The sequence below is a fragment of the Amphichorda felina genome (genome assembly GCF_050947745.1).
Source record: "Amphichorda felina strain 45539 chromosome Unknown scaffold_3, whole genome shotgun sequence".
Taxonomy (NCBI): domain Eukaryota; kingdom Fungi; phylum Ascomycota; class Sordariomycetes; order Hypocreales; family Bionectriaceae; genus Amphichorda; species Amphichorda felina.
In genome coordinates, this window is record NW_028145047.1 from 2,149,475 (window position 1) to 2,169,259 (window position 19,785).

The 19,785-nt window shown below is 56.0% G+C and overlaps 7 protein-coding genes across 7 annotated transcripts; 6 read left to right on the forward strand and 1 right to left on the reverse strand.

The window, feature by feature from the left end:
• Positions 1–231: 231 nt before the first annotated feature.
• Positions 232–5,298, forward strand: IQG1 (uncharacterized protein; the record flags this gene model as incomplete). The annotated part of the gene is made up of 2 exons (XM_083192826.1): positions 232–4,853; positions 4,908–5,298. The coding sequence occupies 2 exons, from the start codon at positions 232–234 to the stop codon at positions 5,296–5,298; spliced, it is 5,013 nt and encodes a 1,670-aa protein (XP_083051883.1).
• Positions 5,299–8,463: 3,165 nt separating this feature from the next.
• ACO1O0_003373 (alkaline-phosphatase-like protein) lies at positions 8,464–10,323 on the forward strand (the record flags this gene model as incomplete). Its single annotated transcript, XM_083192827.1, has 3 exons — positions 8,464–9,096; positions 9,238–10,145; positions 10,206–10,323. 3 exons carry the CDS (start codon positions 8,464–8,466, stop codon positions 10,321–10,323), a joined length of 1,659 nt encoding a protein of 552 aa, XP_083051884.1.
• Positions 10,324–11,481: 1,158 nt separating this feature from the next.
• ACO1O0_003374 (major facilitator superfamily domain-containing protein) lies at positions 11,482–13,657 on the forward strand (the record flags this gene model as incomplete). The annotated part of the gene is made up of 7 exons (XM_083192828.1): positions 11,482–11,639; positions 11,718–11,883; positions 11,949–12,044; positions 12,112–12,815; positions 12,879–13,208; positions 13,281–13,560; positions 13,631–13,657. 7 exons carry the CDS (start codon positions 11,482–11,484, stop codon positions 13,655–13,657), a joined length of 1,761 nt encoding a protein of 586 aa, XP_083051885.1.
• Positions 13,658–14,279: 622 nt separating this feature from the next.
• Positions 14,280–15,220, forward strand: ACO1O0_003375 (alpha/beta hydrolase; the record flags this gene model as incomplete). Its single annotated transcript, XM_083192829.1, has 2 exons — positions 14,280–14,434; positions 14,494–15,220. The coding sequence occupies 2 exons, from the start codon at positions 14,280–14,282 to the stop codon at positions 15,218–15,220; spliced, it is 882 nt and encodes a 293-aa protein (XP_083051886.1).
• Positions 15,221–15,604: 384 nt separating this feature from the next.
• Positions 15,605–16,475, forward strand: MED8 (RNA polymerase II mediator complex subunit MED8; the record flags this gene model as incomplete). Its single annotated transcript, XM_083192830.1, has 2 exons — positions 15,605–15,735; positions 15,794–16,475. The coding sequence occupies 2 exons, from the start codon at positions 15,605–15,607 to the stop codon at positions 16,473–16,475; spliced, it is 813 nt and encodes a 270-aa protein (XP_083051887.1).
• Positions 16,476–17,604: 1,129 nt separating this feature from the next.
• ACO1O0_003377 (Mss4-like protein) lies at positions 17,605–18,386 on the forward strand (the record flags this gene model as incomplete). Its single annotated transcript, XM_083192831.1, has 3 exons — positions 17,605–17,780; positions 17,964–18,009; positions 18,123–18,386. 3 exons carry the CDS (start codon positions 17,605–17,607, stop codon positions 18,384–18,386), a joined length of 486 nt encoding a protein of 161 aa, XP_083051888.1.
• Positions 18,387–18,610: 224 nt separating this feature from the next.
• Positions 18,611–19,761, reverse strand: ACO1O0_003378 (DUF1295 domain-containing protein; the record flags this gene model as incomplete). The annotated part of the gene is made up of 3 exons (XM_083192832.1): positions 18,611–19,055; positions 19,105–19,582; positions 19,644–19,761. 3 exons carry the CDS (start codon positions 19,759–19,761, stop codon positions 18,611–18,613), a joined length of 1,041 nt encoding a protein of 346 aa, XP_083051889.1.
• Positions 19,762–19,785: the final 24 nt, after the last annotated feature.

The window sequence follows — 19,785 nt, forward strand, 5'->3', positions numbered from 1 at the left end:
ATGTCTTAGGCGTGTCCTGCTTCACCGCTCGCATTCCTCACCTGTTTCCACCAGCTTCTGGGCGCTCGTCTCGGCCTGGAAGAATGCGTTGAAAACGCAGCGAATGACATTTTTGCCAGCCGAGCCGATAGACGACGACACGCGACGATACGCAACGACACCTCGTGTCGCACCCACCTACCATCAGGCGGCGAGAGGTTGAGGGACTACATGCCCTGTTGACACACCAAAATGTCGTATCGATCTCATCCTCTCCGCCAGTCTCAGATCACCGACCTTCCCACAAACAACAACAACAACAACAACAAGGCGACAAACGGCATTGATCGTTTCCCATCCACAACTTCATCTTCAGCCTCGTCTGGCTACTCGAACGCATCCGATCGGAGCATCCAAAGTGGCAACACCTCAATTTCCAGCGGCTACGTATCCCACGGGCGCAAGCGCGGCCAGAGCGATGTCCTCGCTCGCGCGCGAACCTTTGAAGCTGGCGAAATGAACATCTCTAAGAAGGAGCCCGGCGACTTGTACAGCTCCGCCCGCCAGTCACTTCGCCCTCTCCCCCAGGCACCAGTTGCATCACCAGGCGCAGCTGTACCGACGACGCCGCCCCACAAGCACTTCAGGCATACCCGCGGGCAAAGTGTCGATATAGGCAAGCTGTCGTTCAACGATGGCCCCTCATCCCTAGAGTCATCCCCCGACCGACCATTGCCGATGCGGCCGAACTCGATGCTCCTCACGCGCTCTGATTCCATCAGACCAGGCGGTTCTCCCAAGTCAAATCATCACCACTCACATAGCGCGACCCATATTGGGCGGCCCGATCTCGAGCAGTTGAGCCGGTCGACAACAAGCCAGCTTCGAACACTCTCTCGACTCACTGAATCTGAAGCGGCCAGTGGCTTCAATATTACCTCTCCTGCTCAGCAGGTGGCAGGTCTCCGTGGTCGCCGACGGCTGCAGAGGACGGACAAAGCCGATGGGACTCGCGGCCTAAGGACAGCAGGCTATGGCTGGGAGGGTCGCAACTGGATGGACAAACAGCGTCAATTCCTCCAAGCCTACGAGTATCTCTGCCACATTGGCGAGGCCAAAGAGTGGATCGAAGATGTTACCCATAAATCGCTGCCTCCTATCGCGGAGCTTGAGGAGGCTCTGCGCGACGGCGTCACGCTTGCCGAGGTCGTAGAGGCGCTCAACCCGGACAGACGTTATCGCATCTTCCGCAACCCACGGCTCCAGTACAGACATTCAGACAATATCGCAATATTCTTCCGATACCTCGACGAAGTGGAGCTGCCGGACCTCTTCCGCTTCGAACTCATCGATCTCTATGAGAAGAAGAATATCCCCAAAGTCATCTACTGTATCCATGCTCTCAGTTGGCTGCTTTTCCGACTGGGGATCGTCGAGTTCCGTATAGGAAACCTAGTGGGACAGCTGGAGTTTGAGCACCATGAACTGGAGGAGATGCAGAAGGGCCTGGATAAGCTTGGGGTTAATATGCCCACCTTCGGCAACATGGGAGCTGACTTTGGTGTCCCCGAACCGGAACCGGAACCGGAGCCACAAGAGACGGAGGAAGAGAGAATCGACCGGGAGCTCGCCGAGAACGAAGGGGCCATTGTTGATTTCCAAGCGCAAATCCGCGGCGCAATGATGCGGTTGAAGCTTGGCGAAACGATGCAGCACCTTTGGGACGAGGAGGAATGGTTAATTGACCTCCAGTCCCGAATACGAGGTGACTTCACCCGTCAAATCATGGGTTATCGACTGGAGATGAAGCGCTTTGCGACGAAGCTGCAGAGTGCGGCCCGCGGATTCCTTGCAAGGAACCGATTGGAAAATAGTGACCGCCTCTGGAAGGCTCTGGAGCCGGATATTCTGGAGCTCCAAAGCCTGATTAGGGCTAACAAAGTCCGCAATGGGATACAAGATCAGAAATCTCGCCTAGCAGAATGCAAGGGCCCTGTGCGAGAGATTCAAGCAATATCTAGGGGATTCTTGGTCCGCAAAAATCACGTCGCTCAACACCAAGCCACGAAGAAGGCAACTGGAGACGTCCAAAAGCTCCAGGCTGCTATTCGCGGAATGCTAGTGAGAGACAGGGTTGGCCAGGATATCCATTCCTTGGAGAAACAGGCTCCTGTCATTGCTCGCCTACAGGCTGCCGCGCGGGCGCAGCTGATCCGGCAACAGATTGACCGTGAGAAGAAGCATCTCCAGGGGTCTGCAGCGGCTTTCACGACTCTTCAAGCATTTGCCCGCGGCCGAGCCTCTCGCGCCCAGACGAAGGCAATGCAGGCGGAGCTTCGCAAGCATACTCCTGAGATTGGACATCTTCAAGCAATGCTGCGAGCTGGGGCAGTTCGAAGGGATATCGCCGCCAAAATGGATGCGTTGTGTCATGAGGAGCCCGCAATCTGCACTTTCCAAGCCATGGTTAGGGGCATGCTTGAAAGGAGAAGAATACATATCGATAGGGAGGAACTCGGCCGACATGTTTCCCGTGTCAAGGAGCTGCAGGGCCACATCCGTGGATGCCTGTATCGGAAGAAGCATTCCGCTCTGATGGAGGAGCTCGACTCCCATTATGACAAATTTGCAGCGTTTCAGGCCATCCTGCGAGGCATCATGGAGCGTGGAAGGGTCGGGGACTTGCTCGCCGAGTTGGAAGAAGAGGAGGAATTCATCAATGCATTCCAGGCTGCAGCAAAGGGTTTCATCGTCCGCGCTCGATTTGAAGAGAAGAAGCGATACTTCAACGAGAATATGCAGAAGGTGATCAAGATTCAGAGCTTTGTCCGCGCAAAGGTTCAGGGCGAGGCATACAAGAGTCTGACGACAGGCAAGAACCCACCCGTCAACGCCGTGAAGAATTTTGTTCACCTCCTCAACGACAGTGACTTTGACTTTAACGAAGAAGTTGAGTTCGAGCGTATGCGGAAAACCGTGGTCCAGCAGGTGCGGCAAAACGAGATGCTGGAGCAATACATCGACCAACTCGACATCAAGATTGCTCTGCTGGTGAAGAACAAGATCACACTTGACGAGGTTGTCAAACACCAGCACAACTACGGAGGTCACTCCATGGGGCTGCTGGCCAATTCTACAATATCTTCGGGAAACCAATTCGACCTAAAGGCTCTCAACAAGGGCTCAAGAAAGAAGCTGGAATCGTATCAACAGCTCTTCTTCAACCTTCAGACCCAGCCACAGTACCTGGCTAGGTTATTCAGGCATCTTCGAGAGCAAGGAACTGCAGAGAAAGAGTGCAAGCGGATTGAGCTTTTGATCATGAGTCTGTTTGGATATGCTCAAAAGCGCCGCGAAGAGTATTACCTGCTGAAGCTGATTGCCCGATCGATACGGGAAGAGGTAGAGGGATCGCGCAGTATCCAGGACTACCTCAGGGGCAACTTTTTCTGGACCAAGCTGCTGGGTAATTACACGCGCTCGCCCAGGGACCGCAAATACTTGCGAGACCTCCTGGGGCCATTGGTCAGAGACAACATTGTGGAGGACCCGGCTCTCGACTTGGAAAGCGACCCCATGCAAATCTATAGGTCAGCGATCAACAACGAAGAGCTTAGAACTGGACGGCCAGATCCTCGGCCTCTAGACGTGCCGCGCGAAGTCGCCATTCGAGATCCCGAGACTCGACGGCTGTTCATCGACCATCTGCGCGACTTGCGAGAGATTTGCGACCAGTTTTTCCTTGCATTGGAGGATCTGCTGCACAAGATGCCCTACGGACTGCGATTCCTAGGCAGCCAGATGTTCGACGCGCTATGTGAGCATTTCAACCACGAGTTAGAAGATGTTCTTCTCCAAGCTGTTGCCAATTGGATCTGGAAGTTCTATCTGCAACCGGCCCTGACCATGCCCGAGAACGTTGGCGTCATTGAGAAGGGATTAAGCCCCCTGCAAAAGCGCAATCTCATCGAGGTGGGCAAGGTTGTCGGGCAGATTGCCTCTGGTCGTGTGTTTGGCGGCGAGAACATCTATCTGCAGCCGCTTAACGCGTTTTTGTCCGAGTCTATTGAGCGGCTAACACACATCACACGAGACCTCATCTCGGTCCCGGATGCAGAGAGCACTTTTGACATTGACGAGTTCAACGACCTGTACGCCAAGAACAAGCCGACTCTGTACATCAAGATGACGGACGTTTTTGCTATCCACAATCTTGTCGCGGCGGAGCTCCCGTCCATGTGCCCTAGCCGTGACGACGTTCTCCGCGAGATTATGCAAGATCTGGGGAGCGCTAAGAACAACGAGAATGAGATGAACGCGGCCGGATCGTCCGAAATCCACATGTTCCTAACACCGAAGCTGCACGACATTAACGATCCGGAGGCTGAGGTGAAGTCACTCTTCATGGAGACCAAGCGATGTGTTCTGTATATTATACGGGTGCAGACCGGGGCCAACCTCCTGGAGATACTGGTGAAACCTATCGCGGACGAAGACGAGAACAAGTGGCAGATGCTCCTGCGGGATGACTTTACGGGCGGGAGCAAGACCAAGGGTGCATACTCGGACGCTAATATGATCGATGTCACCCGAATGTCGTACTCGGAGCTCAAGCGGACGGCGTTGGAGAACGTGATCCAACTGGAGCAGCTGGGTATGATCTCGAAGCAGAACTTCTACCAAGATGTACTCAACGCCATTGCTGTTGACATCCGCTCCAAGAGCCGCCGGCGTGTCCAGAGGCAACGGGAGCTTGAGGGCGTCCGGTTGACGCTTGGCAACCTGCACGAGAAGGCCAAGTACTTGGAGCAACAACGCAGAAGCTACGACGACTATATCGAGCAGGCCATGGCGACGCTCCAGAACAAGAAGGGGTACGTGAACGACTCTTATATACCTACAACGGACACGACTGACAATCTTTGTAGCAAGAAGAGGTTCCTGGTGCCATTTACGAAGCAGTACAACCATCAGCGCGAGCTCGAGCGCAGCGGCCGGGTACCCAAATTCGGCAGCTACAAATATAGCGTGCGGGCCCTATCCGAGAAGGGTGCCCTGGTGTCGTGGAGCGGCGTGGCTGATCGCGACTGGGACAAGATCAATTTGACCATCTCGTGCGACCAGGTGGGCGTCTTTGCCATCGAAGGCTCCAGGGGTCACATCCAGATACCTGGCGCGAGCGCGCTGGTCCCCATCGAGGACCTGCTGCAGGCGCAGTTCGAGGCGCACCAGTTCATGAACCTGTTTGAGGGCAGCCTCAAGCTCAACGTGAACCTGCTGCTGCACCTACTTTATAAGAAGTTCTACCGGACGCAATGAGTTGAGAACACATGCGACGCCCAACTGCAGGCGGGAGGGGCATCATGGGGCGATGAGAATCTGAACGAATACCTTACGGCTTGTTGCAACGTCACGACACGGGAGCCGGATAGCGTGGGCGCTCACTGGGAAACAGTTTTGTTGTTTAGGGGTTTCTGCGTGTTTTTAATCTTGCATAAGGTACGGTACGCATGTGAAGGACTTGGGAAAGGCGGTGGCTGTAGAGTGGTTTAAATAGGGGCTCACTACGGTGGGTAGTATGAACTTGTTGAATCCTTTAATCCTCCAATTCTCAAATCATCCTTGTGTGTTTGTTTTGAAAGGTGACGCCGACGTTGATCTTTTACGGGACTGGTAGGAGAAGCACGGGAGAAGCTCTGGGCTTCCTGATCCGGACTTGGGGTAGGGAGTCGGTTGGAGGCGCAAGATCAATAAGTACGTGGAAAATTGTCGGCGATATTAAGTCGCGGTGTAGTTCCGATGTCGCTTGGCCGCCCCTCCTTTTCTCTCAGCGTCGCAGCCTGTCGGCGTGCCAAACAGGTGGTGGTCATCATGGCTTCCATATGGCGGAATGGGTGGCAGGACTGCAGACTGCAGGTGCGGGAGAAGCAGGATGCAGATTGACGTTGAGAGTGGAGGGAGGCGGCTCAAGGGGAGGCCCAAAGAAGATAAATCTCGATACTGATGGGCTGTCTGGGCATGGTGCCATCCCCAGATGCAATGTCGACATCTGCAGGGGCACAGCCAGTCGGAAGGTCTGGAGACCAACGGAGTAGGAGATTTTTCACCCGTGTTAGGCACGAGAGCTGCGGTTAATGATAGTACTTCGTACGTGCACGGAGGATTACGGACTGAGGCATCGATTGCGCCATCAATGGAGCTGGTCACGACAGTCTGACGGTCAAACTCAACAGGGAGCCGCCTCTCCATTGCAGGTATACAGTAGTATTTGACAGTGCTAGGACGGCCGATGGCTGGGTTGAGTTTCACTTTCTTTCGCTTCATCGATGACGGGCGCTTGTTGCTGCACATGGGGGGGTATTATGGTTATTCGTGGTTGACTCTGGTGCATGCAGGCCCCCACTTGGAGGCTGCCAAGGCTGGATGAATAAAAATGTATGGGAGATAGCCACTCAGCGACGAGAAATTAGAATACAGAAATTGAAAAGCAAAGAAGCGGATCGAGGGTCCAGGGTCCAAGTGGCACCAACAGGCCAACCAATGCACCATATGGGGTGTCACAGAGCCTGGAGATGGCATCGTGGCATTTGTGGGCGCACCAAGGAGAGCAGGCAGTAGCAGCTGCTCCCCACCATGGGCTGAACCTTGGACGCTTTGGGATGAGCAGACGTCAGTTTCGACGGTTCGCCGCGTGCTTGACGTAGCATACGTTGCCAGCAATGGGGTTGGTGTTTTGAGGCGCGTACAAAAGTGTCCGATAGGTAAGGAAATCGGGCATGCCAAGGGGAAGGCCGCTTGTGCTGCTTCTGGTGTTCCATTATTCATGACTGCTCGAGTCGCCCATGGAATTACGTGGCAACCTGGCCCGTGGGCAGGAGGGCCAATCCTGTCGGGCTTGGTTGAGGCAGCGTGTCCACATGATGGTGTTTCCGCCGTCGTCAAGTTCGAGATGCATCGGCTATACGGTGCGACCAGAACACAATTGGCACTGTATATGTATAAGTCGGTCAAAGTCCCTTGGAGGGCTCGACTCGATACCATGAGGGTCCCCGGCTAGATGGTACCGCCTCCACAGCCTTCCACGCGAAAGGGGAGACGGTATTTTTCTCAACCGCCTGGCTTGAGTCCTTTCTGTGGTCGGACGAGGAGAATCCGGGCCTCCCGTGCCAATCTCCAGACCATGAAGATCTTCTCACGGCATGGCAGAGCAGGGGTCGCCAGCCAACCGCAGCGCCCGGGACGCCCAATCGGGCAGTTTCAGAGTACTTTTTGCCTCACACCGCCGGTCCGTCCAAAAAAAAAAAAAAGATTGACAGCAGCCACCGAAGGAGGGTGAGGGGGTAAGATAATCGGCATGTTTTTAGTAGGTGCATGAGTTCTAGGTAAGGTAGTACTATACGAGTTAGGAATTGATTACTACCTGCTCTTGCTGCTGCCTCAATGGCACTTTCCTTGGCAGCAGCGGTCGGGAATGGTGGAAAGCACGGTCGGCCGTTGCGGCAGCCGCAGCAAGAGGTAATTAAGAGGGGCAGTTGCGAGCGCTGATGGATACTGTGCTTCACTGTATAGACTTTGATTCATGCCGTTTGAGGCATCAACAATGAGACCGATTTCTCTGACAAACGCACCAGACGAGAGGCCAGCCACATTCTACGAGTGGGTAGGCTGTGCTCACCTGGGCGCTCTCAACCATCTCAGCCATGCTGTCATCTCGGCCTGACATCCTGCCCTGCTTCATCTGGAGTTTGATCAGCGGCACCTCTGCGTCCGTGTTTGCGCTGATCTGTCTACGCGTACATTACCAAGTTGCAAACTTAGCAAGTCGATCACGCCAGACCGATCTTTCTACCCCTTTATTAATCTGATCGACAGGAATACGGAGCCCTGGAGTGCCTGCTTCCCCATTACACCAACGTCCCGAGTCCCGACGCACCCCAGATGCTCCCAGCCAAGTGGACCTTTGGCTCTGAAGTTTGGACTACCTAGTCGCTACGCACCTGATAGTACGCACCACGCTACGCAGGTCCCTGGTCCTACCCAGCTTATCTGCCGGTGCGAATCTGCTGGGTTCCAACTCGTTCAACGGCTAGTCTAGTCGCTCCTTGCCAAGTGTTGTCTATCCACCACAAACCCCGGGCTCCTCCTCGTGACCGCCTTCCATCTCATCCCGCCCATTCTCCATACGCCCCGCCCGCTCATCCCCATCGGACCCCTGATCCACCTCCGACTTCCACTACCCACCATCTTTATCTAGTACGAGTACTAATACCTTGACCCCCTCCTCGTTCAAAAATCCGACCGTCTCGCCCTCTTCTTCTCCTTGCCCTTCGCTACCCCTCCTCATCAACATCGAGCTAATCATCCCTCTCATCCCTCAAGGATCTCATCAAAGTATCGAAGCATAGAGGGCAAACGCCAACAAGAGACCTCATCTCACCTCACATTTCACCCGGCCCACCCTCTCACCAACCGGTGACCGCTACCATGGCTCCCGATCTTAACTCCATGCCTCCCTCGGCTCTCCACGAGCCCACCTCCCACCCGGAGACGGCCGCTCAGCCTAACATCCTGTACATCATGGCCGACCAGCTGGCTGCTCCTCAACTCAAGATGTACAACCCCGACTCTCAGATCAAGACTCCCCATCTTGACGCCCTGGCAGCCCAGTCTGTCCAGTTCGACTCAGCCTACTGCCCCTCTCCCCTTTGCGCCCCTTCTCGTATGAGCATGATCTCCGGCCTGCTGCCCATGAAGATTGGCGCCTACGACAACGCTGCTCAGATCAGCTCTGAGATCCCCACTTACGCCCACTACCTCCGTAGCAAGGGCTACCACACCGCTCTGGCTGGCAAGATGCACTTTGTCGGCGACCAGCTCCACGGCTACGAGAAGCGTCTTACCAGCGACATCTACCCGGCTGACTTTGGCTGGGCTGTCAACTGGGACGAGCCCGACACTCGTCTTGAGTGGTACCACAATGCCAGCTCCATCCTCCAGGCCGGCCCCTGCGCCCGGAGCAACCAGCTGGATTACGACGAGGAGGTCATGTTCAGGAGTACTCAGTATCTCTGGGACCATGTCCGCGAGGGCCCCAAGAAGCGCCCTTTCTGCTTGACCGTAAGTGGCTTAATGAATGGGAGCGCGCTCGAAACAGATTGAAGCATAGAGACTTTACCGGACAACTCAAGTCCCTGACGAGGTGTATATTGGTGAACCAACGGTTTTTATCCGGCAATGGCTGACTTCAAATTCGTACAGGTCTCACTGACTCACCCTCATGACCCTTACACCATCACCAAACAGTACTGGGATCGCTATGAGGACACTGATATTGCCTTGCCCACGGTCAATATCCCCAAGGACGAGCAGGACCCCCACAGCAAGCGTCTCATGAAGGTGTGCGACCTGTGGGACCAGGAATTTACGGATGAGCAGGTCAAGCGCGCCAAGCGAGCCTACTACGGCTCCGTCAGCTACGTCGACGACAACATTGGCAAGCTACTTCAGACTCTCGAGGATGCCGGTCTTGCCGAGAACACCATTGTCATCTTCAGCGGTGACCACGGCGACATGCTGGGCGAACGTGGCCTCTGGTACAAGATGAGCTACTTTGAGTCCTCGGTCCGCGTGCCGCTCCTCGTCAGCTACCCCAAGTGGTTTGAGCCCCACCGCGTCTCCCAGAACGTCTCTACCCTCGATATCCTGCCTACTCTCTGCGACCTCGTCGGCACCAAGCCTTCGCCCTACCTCCCTATGGATGGTGTCAGCATGATGCCCCACCTCAAGAACGAGGAGGGTCATGACACCGTCTTCGCAGAGTACACTGGCGAGGGGACAGTCCGCCCCCTGTTCATGATCCGCCGCGGCTCCTGGAAGTACATCACCTGCCCGGCCGATGACCCTCAGTTCTTCAACCTCGAACGCGATCCGCACGAGGTCGACAATCTTGCCCGCTTCCGCAAGATCGAGCCCAAGACCCCCGAGGAACAGGAGGCCAAGGAGATGTTTGAGAAATTTGAAGCCGAGGCCAATGCCAAGTGGGACTATGACGCCATCACGGCCCAGGTCTTCCAGTCTCAGCGCAGCCGCCGTGTTGTGTGGGATGCCCTGAAGCTCGGCCAGTTTACCAGCTGGGACTTCAACCCCGAGGATGATGGCCGTCAGAAGTAAGTTTGATTCATTCAGCTGATATAAGGGGACCTCTGGATGCTAACATGGCTGGCAAGGTATATTCGCTCCACTATCCCACTGGATGATCTGGAACGCCGTGCTCGCTTCCCGGCTGTGGACGTTTACGGCCACGAGGTTACCAAGGTCGTGGTCAACTCAACCCGTGGCAGCTGAACTTGACAAAACCTATTAGTATGTGAGCCGCCTTCTTTTGTTACCGACATGATGTGTTACACATATATGAAGATGATGAAAACGGGGAAACTGGAAAATTCCAGGACACGAGGGTTCCGGAGAATAAGAGATTAGTTTGGGTATGGATTTCTAAGATATGGGGATGGCGTCGGTAGAGTTTGCCCGGGATTTGTTAGGCATCTGGTATGGTCTTTTTTTTTCCTCTTTGTTTTTACCCGTGTCCGTTATTTAGCCTAGCCTTAAGGACTTTTAGAATTAGAATGACTAAATAAAGGTGACTTCGAGTTCTTCGATGATGTGGGGATGCTTGCCTCAGAGCCGCTTACATGAATCTTGTACTATCAATGGCCCAGGAGTCCGTCCGGACTTCTCGTTGAGTCGTTGCAGGTTCTCCTTCGAGGTCATGTCTGAACTCTATCTTCCACATGCAGCGACCAATGGTCCGTATCAGTCAATAGTCAGGCCTGCAGATAAGATATGGTGAACAAGTTAATGGCACTCGTTATACGGCGCGGAGGAAGGCGGATCTGGATGGCCGAGAGGCTCAGGCGACTGTCATGACTTTGGCGCCATGACACCACCCCAGCTTCACAAGACGGCTTGGCTCTAAAGAAAAACCACGTTTAATCGGCCCATTAATGCCCATGTTCCTCGGGGAAACGCGGGCTAGAAGCCTCTGCTACGAAGCATGTGGCCACCGCCGCTTGCTATAGGTCGGTTGCGGGAAGATGATGGGGTCCTCGCGTGGATCTGATAAGATTAGATGAGGAAGGCCGCCAAGATCTCCACACATCATGGTGCTAGCCTACTCTCAACCTCTACTAATACGGCCTGGGCCTTTATTAGTGCGCGTCAAATAAGGCGAGGGGTGGGGGTGAGCCTCAACAATGCTTGGGTGCTTTGCTAATGGCATCGGGGTGAGTCCCTTCCAAGCATCGCGCGAAACCACCAGCTTTTCCAACCGCCCGAGGTCGGCGGGCTGTAAACGGACAAGGCCATGTTTAAAAAGGGCCAGGGTTGCCTTGCCCTCTAGCGCGCGGGTGAACCAACAACAGCAGCTACAGCTAGAACACTGCGAGAAAGGGGAACCGGAAGTCCAGAGGCCCCAGCTCACGCAAAGCTCACAACGCTTCTCCCATGGCCAAGGAAGATGTGCAGGTCGTCGTCGACGGCTCGGAGACGCCAGAGGAGCACGATGTCGAGAAGACGTTGCCTCCTAGCTCAAAGCCCATGACCGACGTTGAAATCCTCCAGCGCTCGTGGTCGAAGCGGGCGTTGATCGTCGCCTTCGTTGGGTGAGGCCATCCCCAGTTCTCTCCCCTTCAGCTCACCACGCAGGCAGACGCAGCTAACCTGTAACCTCCTACATGCAGTCTCTTCGCCACTACCTTCATCTCCTCGTTCATCAAGTACTCCACCAAGACCTACGACGCGTTTGCCACCAGCAACTTTGCCCGTCACTCCGCCCTCACCACTGCCAACATCGTGTACAATGTCACGTCTCTTGCGACCTACCCCATTATGGCCAAGCTCTCGAATGTGAGCGCTTTTCCCAGTCTCCTCACTGTTATTTAGCTTTGGTACTGATAGTTCATTCGCAAAAGGTTTTCGGCCGAGCCCAGGGCTTCCTCTTCAGCATTGCGTTCATAGTCCTTGCCATGGTCCTCTACGCAGCCTGCCAGGACATTGGAACTTACATTGTAAGAAATGCCCCCTTCTCCCCTTGCAATTATCCCCTTCAAGGCTGGCACTAACTTTGTACCACAGGCTGGCGGTATCTTCGAGTCCATTGGAGACACGGGATTCTCTATCATGCAGCAAATCTTCATTGCCGACACCACCAGCCTCCTGAACCGCGGCATCTGGGCCTCCCTACCCGAGTCCGTCGCCTCCATACCGACCCTCTACCTAGGCACCATCGTCGCCGACGAGGTTCTTGAGAACTCTACTTGGCGCTGGGGCTACGGCATGTGGGGGATTATCCTCCCCGCCTGCGCCGCGCCCCTCATCGTCACAATGTATGTGCTCCAGAGACGAGCCAAGAAGAATGGCTTTGTCAGGAAGAGCATCTGGACCGACGAGTCGTCCTCGGCGCCACTCGCCAAGCGCATTCTCCACCTCGTATGGACCGACCTGGACATCTTGGGCGCCTTCCTGTTCGTCGTGGGCGTGGGCCTCGCGCTGATCCCGCTGTCGCTGACGGGCTCCAAGAACAGCGAGAGATGGCAGCAGCCGTCGACCATCGTGATGCTCGTCCTTGGCGTGGCCATTGTTGGCGTCTTCCTCCTCTGGGACGCAAAGTTCGCCAAGACGCCATTCATCCCGTTCAGGATGATCAAGGAGCGCACCGTCGTGGCGGCTTGCCTGCTGTCTATGCTCGACTTCTTCCATTACTCTACCTTTACTATCTTCTTCCCGAGCTACCTGCAGGTTGTCGGAGGGTACTCGCCCGGCCATGCCAGTCGAATCGAGTAAGTCCTGCCAGGCCAACACCCGTCCCCCTGACTGAATCGTCGCTCACCGTCTTCACCTAGCAACGCGCTCCGTGTATCCTTCCAGATCGCGTCGGTTCTCGTCGGCATCCTCATGAGGTACACCAAGCGGTCCCAGATCTTTGTCCTCATCGGCGTCCCCATCGTGGTGCTGGGCCAGGGCCTGCAGATCTACTTCACCAACAAGGACGGCGCCGGCCCCGCCAACGAGGTCTGCTTCATCACGGCCAAGACGCTCGTCGGCGTGGGCCGCGCCTTCTACCAGACCGCCGCACAGGTCTCCATCCAGGGCATCGTGGAGACGGAGGACGTCGCCATCGTCACGAGTGTGTACTACGCCGCCATGAGCTTTGGTGCGGCCATCGGAACCAGGTGTGTTTTCCTCCCTCCCCCCATAAGGCCCGGTTGGGAGTGCAGAAGTCTAACGGGAACAAAAAAAAACAGTGTCGGTGGTGCCATCTGGAACAGCATGCTCCCGAACAAGCTCCAGAAGTACCTCCCGGGGGACATGCAGGACAAGGCCCAGGGAATATACAAATCCATCGTTGTGGCCAAGAAGTTTGTAGCTGGCACCCCAGCGCGAGCAGCCATTGACCGCTCGTATCGAGAGACGCAGCAGGTGCTGGCTATTGCCGCGACGGCCGGGCTCGCACCCATGCTCCTGATCATGTTTGCTTTGAGGAATGTCAAGCTCGACAAGAAGGAGGACGACAAGCCATCAGAGGTAGGGGAATTCCCGAGCCGCTCCCCTAGTGGTGCTCATGTGAGTCGTGACAGCTAACTTGGGAGAAAAGGAGGCTACCGAGAGGAGCGAGCAGTAGCTACCTAAGGTGTGAATAGTAAAAGAAGGCATAGTAAGATGGCATGTAGGAGGTGAAAAGCAGGAAAATGGAAATGGAAAGTCGACAGGAAAGGAAAAAGTAGGAATAGTATAATACACTCCAGACATCAAACTGACTGGAGGTTGTATCTTTGTATCTTGATAATCTGGCCTCGAAAATATCAGCACAGCTGCCACTACATCAGTTTGAAGTGCTAGTTAGATTAGCAAATATCATAGCCTTTGGTGTCACTGCTAACATTGCACCTTATCATGCGCCGTAGCCCTGAACTTCCGAGGTCCCTGTTCCTGAATGATCTTGCCTGGCCTGCCGCACGGAGGACTTTTTTTTATCAGATTTTTATCAGATCATCTGGCGCAGTTGACCCACTCCAATCCACATGGAAACTCCTCCGACATAGGCGATTCGCGCCGCTAAGGCCAATATTTAGAGGATTAAGGTGTCATATCCAGGGACACCAAGTGGGCCGGAATGGTTCGAGCAAGAGCATGATCCAGGAAATGGATTTTGCTTTCTTGTTAATTACGACGACGCCCGCAAATTCTCGCTGCTCGCCTAACAAGCTCCTCGAGTTACCGAGGCTGTGAGGATTCGCCGCAAGATGACTCGCCTACTAAAAGGACCCGGTGGCCCAGTCCATCTCCCCTACACAGCAACATGGGATCTCACCTCCTCCAGAGGCGAAGTCTACAGGATCCAGGTGGCCTGGCCCATGCACTGGACGGAGCGCTCCGGTCACTCGGATGTTCCAGTCATGTTAGTCCACCTCGGGACCTAACCATAAGACGCCACAAGCGCTGATGATGGTTAATTAGCTACCTAGTAGACGGGAACGCCGTGTTCCTGACCGCCGCGGAAGCCGCGTGGAGGCGAGCGGCATCGCCAACCTTCCAGGGAGGCGGCGTTGTCGTCGCGGTTGGATACCCCCTGACGGACGCGGTCTTTAGCCCTCGCCGGATCCATGACTTGACTCCTCCCGGGGGCTCTTCCTCGGAGTCGGGGCGATACGGCGGTGCCGACCATCTCCTGGACTTTATCCAGGAGACGGTGAAAACTTTCGTCGCAGACCACGTCTTGGCTGGCTCGACCCTGGGCCGCGAGGCAATCTTTGGCCATTCCCTGGGGGGCCTCTTCGGCCTGCACGCCCTCTTTACGCGGACGTCGCTGTTCCACTGCTACATGTGCGCCAGTCCTTCTATATGGTTCGACGACTGCCTCATCTTGGAGTCCGAGAGACGGTTTTGCGAAGGCGGAGGAGCCGATGAGCCTGCAGATACGCCCCGTCCCGCGTTGATGATGTCGGTCGGTTCCCTGGAGCAGAAGGTCCCTCGGCGGCCGGGCGAGGGAGAAGAAGAGTACGAGAGGCGGAGGAAGCTGGCGGAGGAACGGGCAATGCTGGACAACGCAAAAGCGCTGTGTGCCCGTCTCCAGGAAAGCGGCCTCCTTTCTGGGGTGGTATTCAGGGAGTACCCGGGTGAGGACCACGGGACCGTAATGGCGTGTGCATTAAGTCGTTTCTTAACATCATTCTTTGAAGGGTAGCCTGTAAATTCTCCATAGCCGGGATATGGAATTGTTAAGGTACGATCCAGATAGTCACTTACGGCCATCAAGGTGCTGCGGTGGTGCCTGTTTTACGTAGGTACCTGTTTTACGTAGGCACCTATAAGCCTGGGGGCCCCACCAATCGATAACAGCAGGAGCTTCATTCAGCCCTCGGACCTCCTACGGATGTTATCGAGCCCCCCCAACTCTCCAAGCCAACTCTTCCTTACTTTGTTCTCCCACAACAACAGTCAACAAGCGCGCCCCTTCTCCTTTCCTTTGTCACATTCCCAATTCGCACACCTCTGCTCAGCGCCCCGGAAACTTCGACTCAGCGCCCCGCCTTGGGCCCTCGGCGCACAACCACGCGCGCGCAGCAAAATGGCCGCCCTCATGCTGGACGACGACGAGTTCAAGTCGATTGAGCAAATCCTCAGCCGCCTGTCTCAGCTGTCTAGCAGCATCCAGAGTCTGAGGATGGACATTATAAAGAGCAACCCGCTGCCTCACACGTGAGTCCATACCCTAGCAGGAGCCGAATTTGTGCTGTCGGTGACTGATCGCACCCAGCGCCTCCTTCCAGGCGTCGGCCCAGATCATCCAGCGAAACCTGCAGAGCCTGCTCGACAGCATCAACGAAAACTCGGACCTGCTGAACCGCATGGCCGTGCACCCGTCGCCCAACTTCCCCGGCCGCACACAGGAGAACGCGCTCGGCCAGCTGCTCAGGAAGAAGCTCGAGCCGGACGTGGAGGAGCTGGTCTCCCTGGGCCGCGGGGCCGCGGCGGAGGCGACACCCGAGGGCCTGGCGCGCATGCAGGAGGTGTGGGACGACGCGCGCCAGTGGGTGCAGCAGCGGATCGCCCAGTATGTCGGGGAAGAGGCCGGCGATGTGTACACCAAGGAAGAGAGGGAGATGGGCGTGGAGAATGTGCGGACGGGCCTGAAGAGGGATCTGGAAGAGTACTCGGAGGACGAAGATGAGGAGGAGGACGACGACGACGAGGAGGAGGCGGAGGAGGGCACAAAGGGGCGACGACAGGACGACCAGCAGCAGCAGCAGCAGCAGCAGGAACCACAGCGAGGCCCGGAGCCGGAGACGCTGCTGTGGTTCGCAGCACGGGGCGACTTTGCCGTACCACCTAACGTCGAGTACGAGCGCAAGACGAACGTGTACAAGGGCTTGCAGGGAGTCAGCGTGCCGTCTGAGGATGAGACGATGCAGGACGCGGGTACTGGGCACCAGCCGTAGAACGGCGACGGCGAGGAAGAACCAGATGCTGACGCGATCGATGATGATGGCATCCACGACGATGAAATTGACGACTTGTTTCTATCGGTCTCGATGGCGACTCCAAAGGATCCAGAAACTCCAAGGGACTCATTCCTGTAAAAGCCAGGCCCCTACTGGAACAGCACTGGACCTTGATGGGCACAGAATTATCGAGCATTGCGCTGAAAGCCCTAGAGCCTGATTGCCCAGCACTGAAACATCGGTTGGAGCATAACCCGTTACAAGCAGTATAGAGTCGTTCTAGAGCATCAGAGGGCTCATTTTAGGCGCCCGAGGGCCATCTTAGGAACTGCAGAGAGCACGGGCGGCGATGGCTTTACCTGGGCCTTTCGACAACCCACCGCCAGGGCCAGCTACTAAGGACCCGACCACATATTATACAGCAGAACTTCCGCGAGCTGGAAAGCTCCCTCCTCGGAAGAGCCATGGGCCAATCAGGGCGAGATGTTCAGGATTCTGGCACAAGGCCTGCGGGCCGGGGATGTCGCCCCCTTACCCGAGGGTCCAGCCAGTTGGCAAAAGGCTTAGAGAGACTGCGATTGCCAGCTACGAGTCTAATGGCTGATGATCAGTTCTGGACTGATACTAATAGCTGTGATCCGGGCCCAGAGCACTAAAAGGACTCGGTTGCCAATACGTAGTACTAATGATAATACTTTGTACACGCACAAGTCCCTCACGCTACAAAGGGTCGCCCGATGGCGGGCATGTGGCTCGGCGGTGAGTCACTGACTCGCCGTGTCACTCACATAGGAACATGCTAGTAAGATGTACATAAAAGCTTCCAGAACGGGCCCTGGCCGGTCTCCGCTCGCAGCTCCGGGCCGGTGAACGGATTCACGGTCATCGGCAGCTTATCATCCGGGCATTCAAGACTGGCTGTCTTATATACTGACCTCGGCGACCTGCCACGGCCGGCCCGACGCCTTTTGCTTGTACTGTACACCTCCATGCAGAGAGTGTCAGCAATTGTATAACCCCACCATCAACACCACACCACCACCGACCGACACCGTCGCCCCGCGTCACCAAGACAGAGCCGGATTCCTCCAGCACAGTCGGTCTTTTCACAAACCCACATTCCGCCATGGACGCGCGGTGTCAGTGCGGCGCTGTGCGCTTCAAGACGCCGCTCCCGCAGCCGCTGGCCCTGTACATCTGCCACTGCTCAGACTGTCGTCGCCAGACGGGCTCTGCGTTTGGCACCTCGGCCATTTTCCCCCGCTTCGAGCTCCCCGATACGGAGTTGCTGAGCTGCTACTCGTGAGTGTGGGGACGCGTGAGGGGATTGCTACATAGCACTCAACTAACGACGTTTTGTGTAATGTTGGTAGACGGCCGGTGGCGTCCGGACATACCTTGTACTGGTGAGCAGAACCAAGGGTCGTTGAAATAAAGGCGACAGGTATGTGAGACAAGAACAAGAGGCTGACTGATATCCCTAAGCTACTTTTGTCGCAACTGTGGCACTCGGCTCTTCCACACGACACCTGTAAGCAAGGCCCTTTACAGTCCCAGGTTGATTTTCAGGAGAAGGAGAGAGAGAGAGAAAGAAAGAAAAAAAAGCAGAAGAAGAAGAAAAACGGCTGACTCGGCTCCGGACAGACGAAAAACGTCGTCTCCGTCAAGGGCGGCTGCCTCGAGGGCCTGGACTGGAGCAAAGCCGTCCACATCTGGGCCAAGAACGCCATGGTGCCCATCCCCGAGAGCTCCGAGTCGCACTCGGAGGAGTCCGAGTTCACCACCTACAGCCACCATGACATGGGCAGGCTGGATCCGCCGGAGGAGCTGACGGGGAGCGGGGGGTGCCATAGCCAGGAGAAGAAGCTCTCTTGCAAGGTCAGTGGCGCGTGCGAGCTGAGCGGGTGAGGTACTTCCCTCTTCTTTGCGGCTGTGGATATGGGAGGAAAAGTGTACTAATGGCATGGCATGGCTGGGAGGGTGTGTTCGGATACATGGTTGACGGCCTCAACGCTGCGAGGGGGTGGATTGCATAGGTTGCAGAGTAGAGGCGTTGCAAATACGGGAATAACATTTCAACTCGAGTATATCAGGGGCAAAATTCATTTCTATTTATATTGAGATTTCAGGGATCATCCAGACCTTGTTAAGACCCGAGAAGACTCTTGATCCCCATCCCCCCGGCCCCCTGCTACCAGCCCTTCCTCGACAGCTCGACCCCCCGGGTTTGATACATCCGAGTGCTTGGCCGGATCAAAGACGTACATGGGGAACTCGAGAAAAAGTGTTCTCTTAAGAGACGTTGGCATCCGCTCGTACAGCTGCGGCGGGAATGGGATCAGGATGCTCGTACGGTCGAGCCAGCGCCTGTAGCCCTCCCAGTTGCGGCCCTTCTCATAGCGCTCCTTGGACTTGGGTCTCTCCGACAGGGGCAGCCCGGAGACGAACATGAGGAGGGCGGTGATGACAAAAGGCCCTAGGATGGCCGCATAAAGGGCTTTGAAGGCTTGTCCGCCAACATAGCCGTCGGCGGCGGGGGAGACGGCGATCATGAAGATGGCTGGGTAGGAGTTAGCGCTGGCGTCGCGACTTGAAGGGATGGAGATGTTGCTTCGACTTGCCGAACTGGGTGAGGATCTCGCCAAAGTAGTTTGGGTGCCGGGAGTAGTAAAAGAAGCCGCGGTCGCACACGTCGGCCTTGTCATGCGTCTGGCGGAAGCGGTACTTGTCGATATCGCTCACCGTCTCCATGACGAGGCCCACGGCAAAGAGCACCACGCCGGCAATGTCCCTCGCCGTGCCGAATCCGGACTGCGGATAGCGCGTGACGGCGGGCGAGTTGAGGATGGTGACGGGCAGGGAGACGGACCAGACCCAGAGCATCTGCAGGACCCAGAAGCCGAGGAAGGGGAAGAAGCGGCCGCGCATGTCGTCGAAGCGGCTGTCCATTCCCGTCTTGAGGATGCGGAAGAGCAGGAAGCCCGAGAGGCGGAGGGCCCAGGCTATGAGGAAGAGGGAGGCGACGAGCTGGCGGGCGTGGTGGTGGCCGCTGAGGGAGAGGGTGACGATGGCCAGGATGGCAAAGTTGGTGCCGCCAGCAAAGTCTTGGATGGCATTGGAGATTAGTCATGAGAAGGCTAGCAATAAGCATTCTACGAAGCTTACCAGTGAGCTTGTCAAACTTCAAGGTGAAGGCGATGGCGAAGAAGAAGAGCTGGTAGGCGACGGTGATGATGGCCGTGATGGCCAGGTAGTAGTTGTCGAGCACGTGAACCGTCGCCATGGCGTGTGTGTTTTGATGGAGGGA